Here is a 20,674-nt window from a genome sequence, read left to right on the forward strand (position 1 = left end):
TATCAAACCTCTCAAGAGACCTTCCTGTTGCTGTATTAATAGTTATAGTCAATCATCGAACCAAACACATTAACTTAATGTCTAGACGAGTGTAACATATCGCTCTGGGTGATTTGTTGTTTTGCACCCACACTTTCAGTTTATGTTATTTTAAGTTTTGCTTGACTTGTTTTTTTTACTCCCTTAAGGCATGATAACACATTTGTATTGTTTGTTTTTGTTTTTTTTTACCATGGCAGCCTCCTCCACTACTTGTGAGGCACGTACACCATGTCATCTTTTTTCGTGATAGGAAGCGAGTGGTATTTCTGGTAGGAAGCGGCTGTGCCAGTGCTGGGTCACCAAGGGAAAGGCTGCTCTGCTGCCTGAATGAAAATAAACGTTAAAAAAGTAATTCCATTGTGTGGAAGGGGAATCTCAGGTTTCCAAGGCTGCTTATCCAGCGTCCAGTCAGACAGAGGGAATTCCTCCCATCGGCCTGCTGGCTCTGTTTCTCGGGGGCCGGATCCAACCAGGGGTGTTCCCCTTCCCCTCTCACATTTCTCATCACTGTGAGAGCTGAGAAAAGAAAGAGGGCATGATCCTGAACCTGGAGGCTGATTAGAAAAAGTGTCAAGCTGATAAGAGAGGGACAAACTGTGGAGAATCTCTTCAAAGTAATAAATGAGTTTACTGATAAGAACGGTTAAAGCTAATAAAAAATGAACCGTCTCAATCCCCTCTGTTATCAGTACATTGATATCTATATTATCTTTTTTGTGGTTAAGCTTCAGTCAGCCTGCTCTGTTGCTTTTGGATACCACACCCCCCACCCCTCCACCCCCGGCCCCGTCAGCCAAAGAACACAGCTGATAAAAACAGATAAACAAGTGCACCTGGATCCTTTAGAGACAGCAGGAGATCATCTCTCTTGATAAAAAGAAAAAAAGGTGTGGGGATCTCCAATATAAAGTGATTCTATTAGGTTAGTTCAGATAATTGTTCACAGTGGTTTAAAATAAAATATTAACGCTGCACTGAAATATCTTTTATGTGGCTGATTGTGTTAGTTTTTACACTTTGGTTCACACTCACCGCTCTCATCAAAAGTTGTTTTCATGTCAAATCTAGTCTAAAAAAACTATTTCTAATATAATGTATTATTTTGTAAAGCCCCTAAAAGTAGTTTTAGATGTTAAGTAATATTCATGACCAAATAAGCAACAATAAAAGTTCAAGTTTGATGAAAAAAAACCTCCTCAGCTATTATTAATCAAAAGGTTAACAGTCAAAAACTCCTCTGATGAACTTAATCAGTTTTAAGTGACAGTGTCCTGGCAACACAAGTTAATAACTAATTAACTGTTGTCAGATTTTGAATCAAATGTTTCTAAATTCTGATTGGTGCATGGAAATATGTGACATCACCTTTTTCCAACAGAGGCACGCCCACTTCAAACCTGTGAGAAGAGCAGAGAGCAAATCAGAAATACAGATACCTCTAATGGGACGTGAGCAAAACGGTTCTAACATCGGCAGAGTTGTGTTGTGTTCGTGTCAGATCCTATCGCTAGCAAGAAGAAGCTAATTGAGAAACTAGGGTTTCAAGGGCTTTAAAGATATTACATACAGCTTTTTACTGCATGCACACACTCAGCATGGTGACTTTACTCCATGTGGAGGTCACAAATACTGACCGCCTGTTTTTCTCTTTTCCTTTGCAGTCAACGAGATCATCAGGAACGACCTGTCGAGCATCTCCGTCCACAGCCATGCGTAGTTTCCCGTTACCAACTAAACTGACACAGGAAACAAAAAATAAAGGGAAACACCAAACAGAATTTGACATTGTGCTTTTCATGCTTGGACTACAGCGTGCAGGAAGCAGCAAAAGGAAATGTAATGAGAACAAATGTAAATGTATTGTCCAGATGACCAGGGTCCAACGTGTGCCTTGTTTTCATATATTATGCCTTTACACAGAAATGTTTAGAGGAATAAATCACAGGACTGACTTTTTTTGAAGACGTGTAAATTGAGTATGTAGCAACCAAACCTGCCACCGCCGCAACAAAGTGTGCTTCAGAGGACCAAAAGATGCTTTTTATGTCTTTTTTGCTGCGGTTTGTAAATTATTCAGTGCCTATGAGTTATGACATTTGTATATACAGCATATGTAGTGCTTCAGTTTGCATATCTGGCTTTACAGAGAGACAATTTAAAAGAGAAGTGCCTTTTTGACTGGAAACAGAAACGTGGCCCGAGTTTGGCTTCACATGTTCATCTTCAAAAGATTAAAGATGTTATAAAGTGAGATAATGTAACTGTATGGGATAATGTTAAATGCTAAAAGACAGTGTCACGTTAGCACAAATAGAGACTTGTCATTAGCCACCCATTAGCCAGACCCAGTGAGGCTTTAGTAACAAAACCCCTGAGTGTAGTGAATTGATGAATGGTGTGTTTTATTTCATTATTATATTCATCATTAGCATTTGTTTGGACAAATTAAGTTAAATTTTTTGAATACATTTTCTGTATTCACAACCAACATTAAGCACTTAACCACTGAACCTGTGGTATTACTTGTAGTTTATGTCATTGAGGCAACATCTTACTGTCACTTAATGTCATATCAACAATAGCAAAACTTTTTAGATGGGAAGTTACCCAAACCTCATATAGAGTTAACGTCTTTACGCAGTACAGAAAACCGTGTGTAGTCACAGAATAATGAGTCTTTTTATGTCATTTGTGCATACTGACTTGAAAAGAAGATGAACTGTGGAGTAAACTGTTGGCTGCAGTTGACTTTTAGCAAAAAAGAAATCATCTCAGTTTTGACAAAGCTTGAAGCTATGCAATATGCCGGTCGTCTCTCAAAGAATGCAATTGAGAAGTTCTCTAATCCAAAGAATACTTAACAACCGTGAACAGCAATACACATATATACATTCTTTTGTTTGTTTTTGTATTTTCATATTTATTCTCTTAGCATGTGCTCTGTTTATTCATGTTCATCATACAGCCTCTTACATGGTTACCTACAGTACATACTGTGGTTTATCTAGTCATATGTTTGCGCTCTTATAGTCAAACTGAATGGGCCTACACACTTTGTTCCCAGTTTTTATTATATGTATTTATGAGTCTTAATCCTTGTAACTGAAGCCATACTGGAATGTTTACTGACTAGGTTATTGTTAGTCTACAACTCATAATTCTGCTTTGTGACCTATTTTGTGTATTTGTCAATAAATAAGCCTTCATCTCTTTCATCTGAATGATCTGTTTCTTACTGTAGATACATCAATATATACTCTGCGTGTCATCACTTTACAACAGAGAGAGAGGAAGATGCCTTTAAATTAGATTAATATGGACAACACTATAACGCAACATGAGATTCCTCTGCCTCAAATATACTAACATTTGTTCTCTTGGCACAGCAGTAGCTCAGTCTGTGGGGACTTCACTTGGGAGCCAGAGAGTCGCTAGTTCTATTCCCTGCATGGACCAAGTGCGGATTGTGGACTGGTAGCTGGAAAGGTGACGGTTTGGCTTCTGGGTACCTGTCCAACGGCCCTCGCTCTGACATCTCTCCATTAGGTGTTTGAGCCTAATGTGTAAAAAAACACAACACAACAGTGTGAAAAAAAAAATTAATTTCCCCATGTGTTATCAATAAAGTATGTCTCTTCTTCACAGTTCTTCTCTGTAGTTACAGCTGCACTGCGCAGGATTTTATGTTAAAGGACCATACCGATGGTTTTGCATGTTACATATCACATACAATGCAAGGCTCAAGAGTCAGCTTATGGATTTTCTTACTGTACAAAAACAAATAGAAACTGAAGGCTGAATAGAGCAGTACTGTAGCCACAATACATCAGATAACTCTTACATTTACACACTTTATGCAGTTTAAGTCGACTGAATACTATTGTTAGTTATTCATACTCTTAAACAGATGTGGATCATGAGTACTGGTACTTGATTTTTTAAGTCCAGCCTTCAGAAGCTCTTGTTGCACTGTTAATATCATATATAGAATACATGGCAAAGAAGCAGCTACAGTCTATAGAGTAAGGCAAGAATCTGTAAAATTGTTCAAAACAATTATTAAACAATATACATGTAGCACAGAAAGTAAATAACTTTCAGCATTTTATTGTTTCAGGCCACTTTAAGCAGCCAAACAACAACATCGAGATAGATAACTGATTACTTTTTGCCTGCAAGAAAGTGTGATTGTACTGTAGCTTCAAAGAAGACTTCATCCATCGCCAGTAAGGCTGCAACTAACGATTATTTTCATAGTCAATTAATCTGTTGATTTTTTTCTCAATTAATCGATTAGTTGTTTGGTCTCTAAAATATCAAAAAATGGTGAAAAATGTGGATCAGTGTTTCCCAAAAGCCTAAGATGATGTCCTCAAATGTCTTGTTTTGTCCACAACTCAAAGATGTTCCGTTTACTGTCACAGAGGAGAGAAGAAACTAGAAATATATATATATATATATATATATATATATGTATATAAATATTCACATTTAAGAAGCTGGAATCAATTTTTTTACTTTTGTCTTAAAACAAACCGACTAATCGATTATCAAAATAGATGACGATTAATTTGAGAGTTGACAACTAATCGATTAATCGATTCATCTTTGCAGCTCTAATCGGCAGTGTTGTAATGTAACTGTACTTAATTAGAATTTTCACGTATCTGTTCTTTACTTTATTATTTAAATTTCCGGAAACTTTTACTTTTACTCCACTACATTTCCCCTAAGCATCTTAGTTACTTGTTACTACAAAATAAAATCAGAAGAAATTTGTTACACTGGAAAAAAATCAAGTTTGGCAAATCATTGCTCCTAAATTGCCAAGATAATACACTCTCCATTCCAGATGGTGACCTAATGCCTGTTTGTTGCCAAGTGGCAAAAAAAAAAAAACCAGAGGCCAACACTAAAGAAGAAGAGGAGGACGCATAATGACTGATAGCGCCATGGAAGCACCTGCTGCAGGCTCTGTGGCCATGGTAACAGACGATGACCACCCCGACGACAGTGGGGATGAAGATAACGTTACACACCTTTGGCCATGTTTGGCCAGTTCATAATCAAAGTTTTTTTTACTTCTAATACTTAAGTACATTTAATATCAGAAAATTACTTTTGATACTTAAGTACAGTAAATATCAGACACTTTAAGACTTTTACTCAAGTAATATTCTAAAAGGAGACTTTAAGTCATTTTCTGGTAAGATACTTGTATTTTTACTCAAGTATTGCTTTCAAGTACTTTATACAAGGCTGTCCATCGCCAACATGCACAGCATCTTCCTCTTCCCTGCGTACATAGAGGTCACTCTCTCACTGGAGATTGTTTCATCATAACAACTAAGGAACATTCATTCCACATTAATCTGCATGATCTACAACTCCAGTCAGAAAACAATCCCACATCAGAAACCTAATATCAACTGTTCACAAGCTTTTTCTTATGATGTGATATTACTCTTCAAGGCCTATCCATGGCGGTGGGTGGATGTTGTGTTACGGTGCACACTGACACCCTGTGGTCTGCAGGATTTCTGCAGGACTTTTACACATTGTATGACTCTCTACGCTGGCAAACAGATTATTGGTGTCTGTACTTTTTCATACCTGAATGTGTCACAGCCAGATCTCTTGACACCGAAACCCTGCTATGAAAATCAGGGCGTGATGGATTCGCAGTTTGTTGGTTTTGCTTGGCTGCCTTGCACCTATCTCACATCTGTTAGGAAAATCAGATGGTATTTTTCCTCAGATAGTTGATTATTCTGCAGGTCATTCTTTGTTAACACCTGAGCAGCAGCTGAATACACCAGGTAAGTTCTGACTTCATGAGTGTTGAATATTAAATTATATATCATTACATCATTATAATTGACGGTTCAAGTTTGTTTTAACACGGTGGAATATGAAACGTTATTTAATTTACTGTGATGCTGGAATATCTAATCACAAATGCAATGTTGTATCTGCTATACTTCCTTACATAAAATAAACTTCATTTAAGTCCTAAAAATCGTACTTTCTAAAAACAAATATAGAATTTAACCAGTACAGTGATATTATTTTTTAATAATTATTCAAGAATAAAGTGCCATTTTTCTATAATTCACTGCAATGATCTGCTTTTTTCTGTCTAGTTTCAAGATACTATTGTGTATTTTTTAGAATAAGTAAAATTGTATAGAAAATACTGTACTGATAAAACGTTTTTTGGCAAAATTACAAGGTCAAACACCTTCAGGCATGAAGGAATCAGAGGATGTTTTATGAATTTTACAGAATTTATTTTTGCAAATCTGCAGCTTTCTTTGCTTTTATATTAAAAGGTAAAACTAAGATATGATATGCAGTTTTAAATGTCAATCAGCAGCTTCTCTTTTTCTTTCAGATCTAATCACACCAGTCTGGAAAGATGGAGAATTTATTCAGCAATGTCACACTCAACTCCAGCAAACAAGAGCTCTGTCATCTTGGACTGGAATATGTCGTGGTTCTCTCACTCATCGACATCATTACTTTTCTCGTGGGGCAACCAGTGATCGCCAAACTGCTGTGGCTCGCCTTCACATCCAAGAAGACTACAGATATTCTGAATTGTAATTTAGCTCTCTTCCACAATTTGCAGTACTTGATTTCCATCTTGCATTTAATTGCATTGTTTTTGCTGCCACACAGCCACCTACAAATCCAAATGTTTCTGTTGGTGTATGTAGAAATCGGAGGGTCAATGAGTTTGTCTTTTATCTGCCTGGAGAGATATGCAGCTGTGATTCACCCCACATCGTATCCTCTGCTGAAGAAATACAGATGCAGGGAGGTTTGTGCTGCGACAGTCTGGCTCTTTTCTGTGCCCATTGCTTTGGCGAGCATTATGGCTCCAAACGCTCCCCCCAACACTCTCTCCTTTCTCACAGAGTTCCCATGTTATGTGATGGTGAGCATGACTGCAATGATGGTGTGGTGCAGCTACAGTATTGTGAAGACACTGAAGAAGTCCGGCCCAGGGAGAGACGAGCTGCATCCTGCCAAGAAGAGAGCCTTTAAAATTGTCTGTGCCACCTCAACCATCACCTTGTTTTGTTACGTTACCGTTTCTCTTCTACAAAGGTCTAATGTGGGTGCAAATATACAGGTATATGACTGTATAGTACTACCTGTATGTATAAGCTTACTGTCTGCTGCGAGTGTTGTACATCCACTCATTTATCTATCCACCCAAGGGAAGTTGGCCCCCTGCCTAAAAAAAGCCAGATGATTTTCTTAATCTTCTTCTACTTATATGAATAACAAATAAGTAAACAAATAATATATATATAGAGAGAGAGTGAGCCAAAAATATGGAGCAATTATCTGATTGGTTGTGTTTAATCTTAATGGAAAGAGCCATGGCAAGTTTGTACCCTAAATGATTCATCAATTGTGCAGGTTTCTGCATCTCATGCCATTACAGAAATTACAGAATGACTAGAGTATGGAAAAGACAATCAAATGATGATATGATGTGAAAATATTATATATATATAAAGTAAGAGGACTTCAGATTTTAGAAAAGATTGTGTGTGTTGATTAAGTGTTTCTTTTGCCCTGTGCTGGATGACTGTGATGATGTAAATATGGAAATAATGTTTTATTTGTGTGTTGCATATTACATCAGAAAAAAATAAATAATTTGATTACAGCACGACACCAGACTTTGCCTTTAAGTTTAATATACACCATATGGCCATAACTATGTGGATACCCCTGTCTTCATAGCTTTGTATACCTTTGGTCTGGGGTTTTTTTGACGTTTCGGGCCGCTGTAGGTTGTCCTGCCTTTACTGGTGCAACAAAGCTAATAGAAAAGTGAAGGAAATGTCAATCAAGCATAGTTTGTACACATCCACAGAGTTATTAGATGTATTATTATCAAGTGGGTTTCATTGTCTATCTTATTTTGCATTAATTATGGCATTCTACCCTGTTTCCTATGTCCATTATCTATTTTATTGTCTATTTTCACGTGAAGTACTCAATGCATGTAATTTTTGTTATTGTAAAGCACTTTGAGCTGCATTTTCTTGTATGACAGGATGCTATACAAATACAGTTTATTATTAATATTTTATCTATCTATCTATCTATCTATCTATCTATCTATCTATCTATCTATCTATCTATCTATGAAATGTATGTTCAAGACATTCTGTTACCTGATTGTCCAGTTTTGTGTCCAAACTGTGCATAAAGACGCAAATTATGTAAGTAATGTTTGGATTAAAGCATGTTCACATGAAAAATCAAAAAGAATAATGTGATTAAAGATGTATTGTTATTACAAATCATAACACAACTTGCATGTGTTTTTTATGACTGCTAGCCAGGTGTAGTTAACAGATGTTGTTAGTCTTACCGTAATACACTGAACTGTAGGACCAGTCACATATAAACAGAAAGGTATAAAAAGGTTCAACCAAACTCTTGACAAGTAGTACTTTTTAGTATAGTTTATGTAAGTTAATACTTTTTCTCCACTATTTGTCGGACATTTAGTTACTTTACAAATGACATTTTTTCATCCCCTTTTGTCCCATATTTATAGTTTGTTGATTTTAAATGTTTGTGATAATCTGAATGACGAAGTGTTCCTTTAGGCGTTGAGCTAATTCTTCTACTTCTTACGTAAGCTAAATAAAGTCTTTAAAAAGTTTCTTGTATCAGCTGGAAAATGCATGGTCACAAAGCTGAAAACATGGCTGTTTTACTGACACCGTGAAAAGTTTTACAACATTTTAGAGATATGTGGTTTTCACGGGACAGCGACGCTACAAGAATATGCTGATCTTATAGAGTTTGATGCATTGCTGTAGATTAAACTAACCAACAGTATATAAAGGACTTAAAATGAGCACAACCTTAAACATGAATGAATACTTTCACTTTTTATACGTACATTTAGTTGGCAATACTTACAAACTTTTACTTAAGTGAGGTTTAGAATGCTGGACTTGTACTTGTAGTAGAGTATTTTCACAACATCAGTAAAGTGTTCATCCTGTCTAAACAGCATGGTCAGTACAGCTATTATAACTTTATGCACCTCTATCTTTGTGGTTTGCTTTTCTTGTAAAAAGTGGAAGCTCTCAAATGACAGGTTCAGATTCAGATGTTGCAAAGTATATAAATCGTGATAAAACCTGTCGAGTCTTTACTAAAATCTGCCTCCGGTCTCTTCTGCGTGACTTGTTCATTTAGGGACATTTGGTGTTGCATGGGTCCCCTGATGAAAAGTAGTTGTACACACTGACCACTGGGAACGTGGTCACAGCCCCCAGCAGAGAGCCCAGCTGCACCACAGCTCCACACCACACGAGAGCGCTGTGGCCCTCGTCGCGCAGGATCACCCCGATGATCACCTTCACATAGGACAGAGTGAGAACAAACAGGATCCAGGCCAACACCTGTAGAGGGAGAGGCAGCAGGTGAGTTTTGAAACTTAAATATTTGCATTTGTGATGCCTATATGTAGTGTTTCAGTAACATTTATACAAGTTAGGAAGATAATGGAGGTCATTTGAGCAAATGAAGCCTGACAGTGTACTCACAATGATGACACCCCCTGATGTTTCATCAGCAAGGAGTGGACATGGACTCAGCACTGCCATGCCCATTATATAAGCTCCAACACCACTGCCTATCACTGTGAGAACTCCCATCAACAGCAGCGATCTGAGAAATGATGCATTACTTTTTTAAACAATTTAATCCATTAGCACAAGCTTATAGTCCTAAAAATTTATTTGTCCTACTCCAGATGTGTCTGTAAAGAATCTTAAAATGGGGTTTGAGGCTACCTAAGGTGTAGAGATTTGCCACTTCCAGCTTTTTAATTTTAATGTCTTTTAGGTTTAAACTTCCTATCCCAGAATGTATGTGTGGTGTAGTCAGACCTTACTCCACAGCGTTGTGGAGATAGGTCTGGCAATGCGAGACTAATTGATAATAAAAATACTTGCAGCTCTGCTGGGGTGTTCGGAGAATGATACAGTTTACACTTTATCTTGATGAGCACATTCTCATATAGGCAATTTAGTTCTTCTTTTAGGTTTATGTAGAAAAAGACTGACATAATTCAATCTACATGATGTATGTGTTCACAAACAAGGGATCTGACTTATTGTTTTAAAAACTAGGGGGAAAAAATCTAATGCAGCCTTTTCCTAATATAGAAATCAACTTTTTCAAACCTTTTGGAGAAATTTTTATTATGTATTTTGCACTTAAACCTATAATAAAAAAACACTTTCGAAAAAGTAAGAATATAGAAACCTGAACACATCCACATTTTATAACTTACGAAGATTACAAAAAGAAGTTACTTTATTTTAATATAAACTTTATTTCTTTTCCTTAGGTTTCTTCCTTTTTTCCTCATTAGAGTTTTTTTTGGAGACTATTTTTCCTAATGCAAACTGATGGTCTAGGATAGAGTTGCAGGCTGTCCAGATTATAATTATTATTAGCTTCAAAGGCAAATTTGTGATTTTGATAGAATAAAATGGACTCATTTAGTTAAAGTGTATTAAGCTGCACACTGACCTAATAGGGAAGAACATGGCGATGAAGCAGGCGAGAGGGTTTGCCACAGCAGCCATGGTGGCTGATAGGTGATAGGCCTTGTTCCCGTACGGTAGGCATGAGTAGGACTGCACCGAGGGAAGCACCACGTTGGTCAGAGCGTTCGCCCAGGCCAGGATCACAAAAATATAAAACACCTGCGTCCAGCTGTAAGAGCCGGTACCAAAGCTGCTTCTGCGCTTCTGGATTGCAGATTGGTATGGATCCATCATGGACTTCTGCTCGGCCGACATCCTGTTTCCGTTGGTGTATTGACCGCTGGGATGCTCCCTGGCCACAGATGGGTGGTAGTTCAGCAGCAGGAACGCCACCAGGCACACCAGCATCATGGCACTGAGGAAGAAGAAAAACACCTCAGCGGAGAAGTTGGCTGGCTGATACTGAGCCTGGAGGTCAAAGGTCACCGAGCTGTCGGAGGAGTTCAGGGTGTGGTTCAGAGACTGGGTGCTGTTCATACAGTGGACCACTCCAACTCCCTGAATCAGAGCCACTAAAGCGGGCAGCAGGCCGCTCACACCCTCGCCAATGTAGTAGGTGGTCAGATACTGAGTCTTGAGACGCATCATGAAGGGCAGGAAGGTGACGGAGGAAGTGCAATCGACAGCAGCGAGGAAGAAAGTTAAGACGAAGAGGGCTACACTACGAGGAACACCCACCACTACGACAGTCTCCTTCCAGAAGAAGCCCAGCAGGAAGCTCGCCACAGTTCCCAGGCTGATGATCACATATATGACGGTTGCTTCATTCAGGGCGCCGGGCCGGAAGCGATGCATCAGGGTGACAAAGAGAGGCCCGATGTTGGCCATCTGGATGAGGACGGAGAGGTACGAGGGCAGGTACCAACCCTCTGGAATCTGGGGGACCATCAGGGGCAGCTCCACCCACAGGCCGTTGATGGAGACCCAGGAGCCCATCCCGAACAGACACGCCAACAGGTGGGTGAGAAGGGACATGTTGGAGGTGTGCTTCTGGAAGTAGAAGATGAAGAAGGTCATGAAGTAGAACATTATCTAGTTAGTGTCGTCCCAAAACTGAATTTGAAAACTCAAATCTGAAACTGTCATCATTTTTGCCATCCATGGCTCTGTGAATGTAGTTTCAGTGAAATATCTTAACTAGAGAATCAAGATAATCTTTTAGTCCGTGCACAGCAGGTCATCGGAACATGCAAAAATGTGAAATTTATCTACAGGAAAGTATTATAATTTAAAATTTACAAAAAATAAAGCTTTCAAAAATAAATAATACATTGATTAAATTAAATTAATTAAATAGAGCCGTTCTTTCAAGGAAAAACCTAAGTTTAAGAATTAAAACATGGTTCTAGGTTATGGTTTGGGTTAAGATTTTGTTATAGTTAGGATAAGAGTTAGGGTAAGGCTGGTTATAGTTAATGTAATGCAATGTGCTCCTAAGTTACAAAAACAAATGTGTTTGTTTGGCTGTTTCTTACATTTCTGATTGTAGAAAACTAAATTCATTTTTGGGTTACCTGCATCATTGCAGCAGCAAATTAGAAGTAATTAAAATGAGTAAAACAAAAAGTTAAAGGACAAATCCGGTGCAAAATGAACCTGGGGATTAATAACACATGTGTACCGAGTCGACTGTTCTCTGGGATTTGTTTTCATGCTAATCGAATCCGACCAGTTTTAGCGCAAACCGCTAATTAACTTATAACGCTAGTCGTCGGGGCAGAGGGCAAAGTAAAAAGAAAATTATATTTCTATACCACTAACAAGGCTCAAAATAGCACCACACTTCCATGGTAGTATAATGAGGGTCCTTACATGTAAACCGAAGCATTGAGAACTTTGTAAGTGTACAGACAGTTTATTAAAAAGATAGTTTATAAAGACAGTACCATTCACGTATACAGGCAGGCACCATCTTGGGAAAACAGTGTTATTCCTACATTTGGTTAATGTTTACTGTTTTCTTAAAGTCTTGTCTTTAACCTGGTCTGCTAGCTGTGAAATGAACCCTGTTTCATTTTGTGCAGATTCTCAGTCAGTCACGTGAGCTGAAACATGTTAAAGTGTTAGCCTACATGCATTTTCACTGTTAGTTTCCTTTGATCATAGGCAGGGTGTGGGTAAAACCCCCTTAAAACACCAAGCATACAGCAAAGGAAACATGACCACTTACTGCACTGGCAACTATTACATAACCTAGGAAAACATCTGAAAATGCCATTGTTTATTGGGAAAAGAGACTGCATGCAGTGGAGTTTTTGATGGTGTTAGAGGAGCGAGTACTCAAAGCAGAGTGTTAACTAAAAAATAAGAATTATCTGTTAGATCTGGAACCACAATCATCATTTTTTAGTTACAATTATATCCAACTTATGAACATTTAATTTATAGAATGATTAAATAAAACTGTTTAAAATATCTACATATTTTGATGTACAGCTCTGTAATAGATGCAAAATAGCACAAATTACACAAATTTAAAATTATTAAAGCATAAATGAGAATGAAATTGATGCCATGCACCCCTGCAGATACTCACATGCCGTTTGGTGGAGAGTTTAAAGTTTTCTGCAGAGAGAAAGAAGCCAAAGTCCTGTGCAGTAAACTGTGTGTGCACCAAGGGATTAAACCCTCCTTGGGGTGAGTGGGTGTGAGAGAATGTAACCAACCATGACACACGTTTGGTTAACTGATCATTGTCTCAACCCTGAGTACCTTCACGGTCGGGACTTTGAGCATCATCACATGTTATGATTTACAGCTGTGTCATGCAATTTCTCTGCCTTGAGAATTTGTTAATTCTGCTTAAGGGGATCATGGGAGCAGAGGTGAAAGTGAGTGTTTACGCCGTGCAGTTACACAACTACACATTTCATTAGTTGATTTAAGGTGGACAAGTTATTACAAATCCCCATGCACCCACAAAACAACAGTTAATCTGTGTTAATTCATTTGATCATGTGGAGCATCGTTTGTGAAATATTTAAAGGAATAGTTTCACATTTTCAGAAAAACTCTGATTTGCTTTATTGCTGAAAGTTAGATAAAAAAGATTGATACCATTCTCATAAATGTCTGTTAAAAATAAGGCTACTGCCAGTTAGCTTAGCTTTCGCGAAACTACTGAAAATGTGCCGAAACGGCTAGGCTAGTTGATCAAAAGAAATAGTCTTAGCATGTTACCCTCCTGAAACCACAACGTGTCTTTGTTACACTTTGGTTTTCATAAGAATTAAACAAATGAGATACGTGTTAATTAGAGAGCTTTAGAGGTGCTGCTAGGTGGATTTTCTTTGGACAGAGCCAGGCCACCTGTTTTTAGTGGTATCAATCTCCTACTAGAACTCTTGTATAGAAAATGAAGCGTATTTCCCTAAATGTTTGACCAATACTTTAATATCATATTTTGGAATGTAACTAGCAATGCGCTTAAATATGAAGATGAGACAGTCCATCACATTACAGCAGGGTGTAAGATGCAGGCAGGTACGGCATGTATGGAACGCTATAACCAAGTGGCTGGCATAGTGTACAGGAGCATCTGTGCCGACTGCCGAGTATGGGCTGGAAGTCCCATGGTCAAAGTGGGAGGCAACTCCAAAGGTGGCTGAGAATGGCAGTGCTAGGATCCTGTGGGAGTTCCAGATCCAAAATGATAAAATGGTGATGACTAACCAACCGGACATCATCATTGACAAACAGCAGAAAGCAGTTGTGATAGATGCAGCAATCACAGCGACAGCAACATCAAGAAGAAGGAACACGAGAAGCTTGGAAACTACCAAGGGCTTATAAAGGAGCTAGAGAAGATGTGGAAAGTGAAGGCAACAGTGGTTCCAGTGTTTATCACAGCACTCGGGGCTGTAAACCCCAAACTGGGACAATGGCTCCAGTGAATTCCAAGAACATCATCTGAGAAGAGCACAGTCCTAGAACAGCTACTGCACAGAACCCTCAGGCCTCTGTTAGAGGACCCGAGCTTGAAAGAAGGAAATAGACTGCTCAGTGGGGAATTTTTATATATATTCTTCAAATTAATAGACACTAGTGTTATAGTCTTCACCAGATCATTACATTTAATTAGAGATACTTTTTTATCTGATGTCAAGTGACTTTAGAAAACTCACCTTCACAGAATAGAATAACATGTTTTGTTTAGCTGGTTACTAAATTAAACTCACAACTAAGTATGAGTGGATCAGTGATGAATGAAGCAGCATTTTTTTGTATATACCCCAATTAATGTTGCCTGAATCAAGAACGTCAAGCAATAAAGCAAGTCAGTCATCACAGTAAATCTAAAAGTCAACACAAAATACTGCAATATACATAATTAATCCCTGTTGTGATTTTCCTCTATTATCTAATGATGCATCTATGATCTATTGGTGTAGTTCAGGGTTCCACCTCACTGTACCTTAACACTCTGGATAAGAGCTCATTTCGTTTATCCTATTTTATAATAACCTTTCACAGATCATACTGGGAACAGCCAAAACATCAACACTGCTGTTTAAAGACAAAAAAAGCTTCAGGACCTTTTCAACAAGTCTTTATTGTTTACTAGTCATTTTGCATCCTTCATAATACACTTAAAAATAATACAACAAGCACCATCAATCATTTAACTATTCAAACAATCAGTTCATTTAAAGTCAGCACATAATTTAACAGATTGATAAATTAAAAAAGCAGGATTAAAAACAAAGTTAAGGCAACATTAACGTATTCTTCCTCTGTCAACATCTGTAGAGTATAATGAAGTTATTAAATCTGATGGACTGTAGCAGCATGGTTAATAAAATCCTTACAGGGTATTAGTGCGTATCAAAGATATATATTATTATTTCAAAGACTGAAATGACACAATCCCTTGTTTACCAAAACTGTTCGCTCATTCCTTTCTAGGCCAGATATTGTTCCCTTAAGGTAACATTACATAACTGTATATTTAGAATGAATACAAAACCAAAATGACTGGTAAATAAACTATTATTTGGTATAAACATGATGAAAAAGTCATATCTAAAAGGAAAGTGAAATTTGTGAAAGCCTTGTTTTAGTACATTTAAAAAAATTTCAGGCACAAAAATAATTTTGGCATGACATCAAGGAATGTCCCTGCATCTATGAACCGTTTCTTTATAGCAACAAATTATACAATTTTCATAATGCTGACTTCAGCACATCAGAATTGTATGTCTGACTTTGATGAAATATAATCATATTATACGCGAATCAAAGGGAAGAGGTAGACAACATTTGAAAATGGTCACTAAAATAAAAAAATAAACCACCACTTGTCGTTCTGTATGAATGGGCCTGTAGTTTGCAACTAACAGTCTGAATATTTCTCATGATTTAGATTCAGGAGAAACATGAGGAATAATAACTTAATGATTGTGTCCCTGAGTACGTAACTTTTCACATGGTTTATTGTGGGAAAAAAAACATCAGCTGCTGATTTTGCTAGAGTAAACAACTGAGATTCATTATGAAAAAAAAAAAAAAAAACACACAAAGCACTTGTGGTATTACTGTATCATACGCCTTTTACATGCCCTTGTCCAATGTGCAGCAATACAATGTACCCATTATCTGGAAATGTTTTCACAGGTCAGAAGCCTCTGAATCAGGAGAGGATGCCTCATTGGTGGCATGATCCACAACCGGAAAAATGAGGCCAAGACAGATGTGGTGCATCACTTAGGAGCCCCAAAAACTGGGCTAAAACAGTAATTTCCCATGATTAAAAATATATATATATATATATATATATATATATATATATATATATATATTTAACATATATATTTCACTCCTGCTTGCTGCAGTTATCCACACATGCTTGAGCCTGTTTAAACACGTCATATACGTTGACCAGAGGGAACATGGTGAGCGCTCCGATAAGGGAGCCGGCCTGGATAGAGATGCCGCACCACAGCAGGGCAGCGTGACCTGCCTCGTGAAGCAAAGTCCCAATCACCACCTTCAGATAGGAGAAGAGGCCGGTGAAAATAATCCCTGAGATGACCTGTAGGGGGCACAAGCAAGTAGCTGGAATCAGTGGTGGACATGGTGAACAGGGAGAAAAAAACAGACCGGGTGAAAAACATTTTCCAACACCACTGATAGCCGACTTTAATAACTTAACGAGTTACAAACCATGGCAACATCAAACGTGTCCCAGCCGCATTCATTACTTTTTAGTTTCCCTTGGAAACTGTTTCCATTGTCGTCTGTGCTGCTTGCAGTGCGTTTCTGTATTTGATTGTGTTTTGTCTTTTTGTATGCGTTTTCTTAAGTTAAGTGTGGGTTAAGCTCTCAGGGCCACGGTAGCTATCACCTTTTCCAAACTGAGCTCACCACTACTACAAAAATCTCTCATGTGAAATAATCAAAATCTTCCTAACTTTGGCGGATACATTGTGTTCATTTAGGACCCCACTTCTAACAGTAAGAAGCTGATTTATAAATTTGGTTTCTTGGGGTCTATAATACTTCTTGCATACAGATATTTATTGATTAAATCAAAATGTTGCTACTTTTAGAAAATTTTATTCAGGCAAAGTTCTAACATGTCTGCTTGTGTTTTGACAACTTTGACTTTTATCAACTGAAAAAAAATTATAATTCTCAAAGTAATTTGGTGCGTTCCATTTACCTCGCAACTCGGAAGCTGAGCTGGGAATGACGCTACACCGGAGTTAAATGCGTTCCATTTAACAAGTTGGATTTTCATTCTGGGGTAAGCTCCAGCCAGGTTAGCCATTGTTAGCAATAACAGTTGTTAACAACGCATTATGCTGTTTTTTGTGCATACAAACAGCGTAACACGTCCACAGATGGAAGTTGGACTGGACTGTGTGTGTATGACTGATTAAGTGAGACACAAATAAGACAGATGTGCTAATAAACTGTATGTGTAGCTTTCTCTACCGTTGATGCACGGGGCATCCATGTTGGATCTTGAGCTCGGGGTACTGCAAGGTTGTCCGACTTCCCAACTTGGAAATCAGAGTTCAAGGGGCGTGTTTCTGACTTTGACCTCGGAAAATCACACTTCTGAGTACAAATAGAACGTACTATACAAACGGGGTATTGTGTCGATACATTTTAAATGATACCCAGCTCTAGAAATAGGTATCACCACTCACCACTAAAGCCCCACCAGCAGGGTTTCCCATGAGTGGAGGACAGGGGCTGAGTGCTGCTAACGCCAGGAGATATGCAGCAAAAACTCCCCCTGCTAAAGACAAGACGCCCAGACCAGTGGAGGACCTGGAAGACAAAAACGGGGCCAATCAAAACATTGTAGCCAAAGTTTTTATAAGAAAAGATGGTCACAACTATTAAATGTAAGCGTCTTACAAATATTTAAAAAGTAATGTATGTGTTTAATCACTCATATTTTCTCACCTCAGGACAAAAAACATAGCTACGAAGCAGGCCAGGGGGTTCGCTACATTGCCAAGGACCACAGAGAGGTGAAAGGTCATGGTGCCATAGGGCAAACAGGAGAAACTCTGTACAGACGGCAGGACCCCGTTGGTGAGGGCGTTGGAGACTGCGAGCAGAGACAGCAGGTAGATGTTCCGCTGTGTCCAAAATGTCTGTGGCTGTTCCTCCACTTGCACCTGATCCTCAGACACCGGTGTCCCTCCGTTGTGTAACGGGTGTGTTTCCTCTCCATTCTTTTTTGCTGCTATAGTGTCAGGCTCCTGTGGTGGTGCATTTTCCTGTGACTCTGTCTGCCTTCGCATTAAAGCCTGGAAACTCAGCGCTGAGATTGACAGCATGACGCACAAGAACCAGAAGAAGTTCTGTGCAGGAAAGTTCTCTTTTAAATACTCTGGCTGCACTGTGCTATTTACAGTTTTACACTCCAGCTTGCCAACGCCTTGCCCTAAAGCCACAATACAAGGAAACAAGGCGCTGAAGCCCTGGCCAATGAAGAAAGTACGAATGTACTGAGGGGGGTAACTGAACATAAAAGGCAGGAAGGTGACGTTGGATGTACAGCAAACAAAAGACAACACAAAGGTGAAGAGCAGGAACACCAGTGACCTTTCTTTTTCAGCTATTGTGACGGTGTGTGACCAGAAGACAGCCAGGAAACCCGAGGCTACCACAGCCAGCACCTGGATGCAGTGGATGACGAGGCGTTCGTTTAAACGTCCTGGACAGTAGTGTGTGATGGTCACTGCTATTGGACCAATGTTCCCAAACGCTATCAGCACTGAGATATAGGCAGGCAGGTTCCACCCTAAAACAAGAAAAGACAGTTATCAGTTAGGGTAATGAGGTAATAGGTAAAACACACAATATTCACTTTATTTTTTACATCTTAAAATAAAAAAATGTAACAATGTTTTGGGATTGACAACTGGTGCTTTCAGAAAAACGTATAAAACGAACTTCTCTTGTACTTAATATAAATGAGGATTTCCAGAAATTACAATACATCGACAACAAATTAAAATCTATAATCTGCTTCCAAGACATATCAAAGCAGGTGTATTCAGATATTTTTGCTTTACTAATAGTAGCAATACTACATGGCAAGTAAATGTGCTGCATGACAAAATTACAGCAGAAATACATTTAAAGTATCAAAAGTAAAAGTACTTATTGTGCAACAAAATGTCCACTGTTATTTAAAAAAATATATTATTTAAGTACTTATTAGTAGGGTAATGGATTACTGTGCATATACATATAACTATATATGCTGGTGGGTAGTTTAATCAATACATTATTAGTAACAACAAGTAACTACAGCTGTTTAAGAAATGTAGTGGAGTAATGAGTACAATGTTTCCCTCTAAATGTTATGAAGAGGCATAACGTATCATCCGAACTTCGTTCAAATTGTACGTTATATACAATACTGTTGTGCCGGTAACTACGATGCTTTATATTTATTAACATTTATATTCCGTCATTCTGAATTGAGAAACCATCACAATACTGCAACGTTAGTATGCAACGTTAACGTTGAATAGCCAACGTTAGGATAATTTGGTAACGTTATAAGCTAACACCGCGTGTCCCACTGAAGCCACCAAATAATATTAAATAATAAAGCAAAGAGGTCCAAATAATGTGACTAAGGTTATGTTTTAATACAGTCTTAAATCTTAAAGACCAAAGGCCAGACCAGGTGAACATGTCATCTCAACAAGAAGTTGGACCACTGACCTTCGGGCAGCACATTGACAACCACCGGGAGCTCGACCCACAGACTGTTTACGGAAATCCAGGACCCCATACCGAACAGAGCCACCAGCACGTGGGTTACCGGCGCACTGCTCAACCATGTACCAGACATGGTACCATTTACTGCAACCACAGAACAAACTAAAAGCTGGTAACCCGTTTGACTTCGTTTGGGTAAAACGACGAACGCTGCCTTTGTGCACTTACGCAATTTGTGCACTTACGCAAAGTTCCCGCCCCTTCGGTTGCCTTCAATTACCCTCGTACATTCCTGATCACAGTTGAAACAGTATGCGTATTCAAGTGCCTCTGGTTTATTTATGAATCGCACAAATTGTGCACCAGTTGAGTGGCCAAATGGTGTTACTACATGTTTTTCCACCTTTAATTCAAACATTTCCCGCATTCCTGTATCTAGGTAATACAATGGACTATATTTATTATTGTCCAATGTCTACTGCTTGTAGGACACAAGACCGCGTTGTTTATGCTCGGTATATTTGGGGTGATCAGTTTTCCAAGGAACATGAAGGCACCAAAGACCAGCGGTTGGTTGGATCAAAGAAATTCTTTGGTTGGATCCAGAGGATGCGTTCGTTTTCTCACTCCCTGACAAGTGATTCGGGCGGCGTCAGAGAGAGCTCGTTCAAAAGTAGTTTTTTTTTCCTCTAAAAAGGTTACACTTTTATTTGACAATTCGTTGCTGGTTATGATTTATGCACTGAGTTGCTTTAAATATGTTTATACTGTATGTAGTGACATATCGGGTTCTTAACATCTATAATACAACTAAAGCAAATGCCTATACATCAAAT

General features: G+C 38.5%; 3 protein-coding genes across 4 annotated transcripts in view; 1 reads left to right on the top strand and 2 right to left on the bottom strand.

Annotated features, from left to right (window-relative positions):
- The window catches only part of nfatc1 (nuclear factor of activated T cells 1), a 42,542-nt gene extending 39,279 nt beyond the window's left edge, over positions 1-3,263 (top strand). For both annotated transcript variants that reach the window (XM_031295726.2, XM_031295727.2), the window contains one exon: positions 1,704-3,263. Coding sequence is in view for 1 of the 2 variants with exons in the window: in XM_031295727.2 (XP_031151587.1) it covers positions 1,704-1,759 (56 nt within the window). In the remaining variant the exon portion in view is untranslated. The remainder of the gene's footprint in view (positions 1-1,703) is intronic.
- A 5,690-nt stretch (positions 3,264-8,953) lies between these two features.
- Positions 8,954-13,432, bottom strand: si:ch73-196l6.5 (riboflavin transporter 2). Its single transcript, XM_031295725.2, has 4 exons — positions 13,180-13,432; positions 10,627-11,633; positions 9,633-9,756; positions 8,954-9,488 (listed from the first exon to the last, which is right to left on the bottom strand). Exons 2-4 carry the CDS (start codon positions 11,616-11,618, stop codon positions 9,279-9,281), a joined length of 1,326 nt encoding a protein of 441 aa, XP_031151585.1. The 5' UTR covers positions 11,619-11,633; positions 13,180-13,432; the 3' UTR covers positions 8,954-9,278.
- Positions 13,433-15,175: 1,743 nt separating this feature from the next.
- On the bottom strand, positions 15,176-20,337 carry slc52a2 (solute carrier family 52 member 2). The gene is made up of 5 exons (XM_035991701.1): positions 19,842-20,337; positions 18,060-18,906; positions 17,798-17,921; positions 16,436-16,674; positions 15,176-16,398 (listed from the first exon to the last, which is right to left on the bottom strand). Exons 1-4 carry the CDS (start codon positions 19,969-19,971, stop codon positions 16,456-16,458), a joined length of 1,320 nt encoding a protein of 439 aa, XP_035847594.1. The 5' UTR covers positions 19,972-20,337; the 3' UTR covers positions 15,176-16,398; positions 16,436-16,455.
- Positions 20,338-20,674: the final 337 nt, after the last annotated feature.

This window comes from Sander lucioperca, chromosome 14, assembly GCF_008315115.2.
Source record: "Sander lucioperca isolate FBNREF2018 chromosome 14, SLUC_FBN_1.2, whole genome shotgun sequence".
Taxonomy (NCBI): domain Eukaryota; kingdom Metazoa; phylum Chordata; class Actinopteri; order Perciformes; family Percidae; genus Sander; species Sander lucioperca.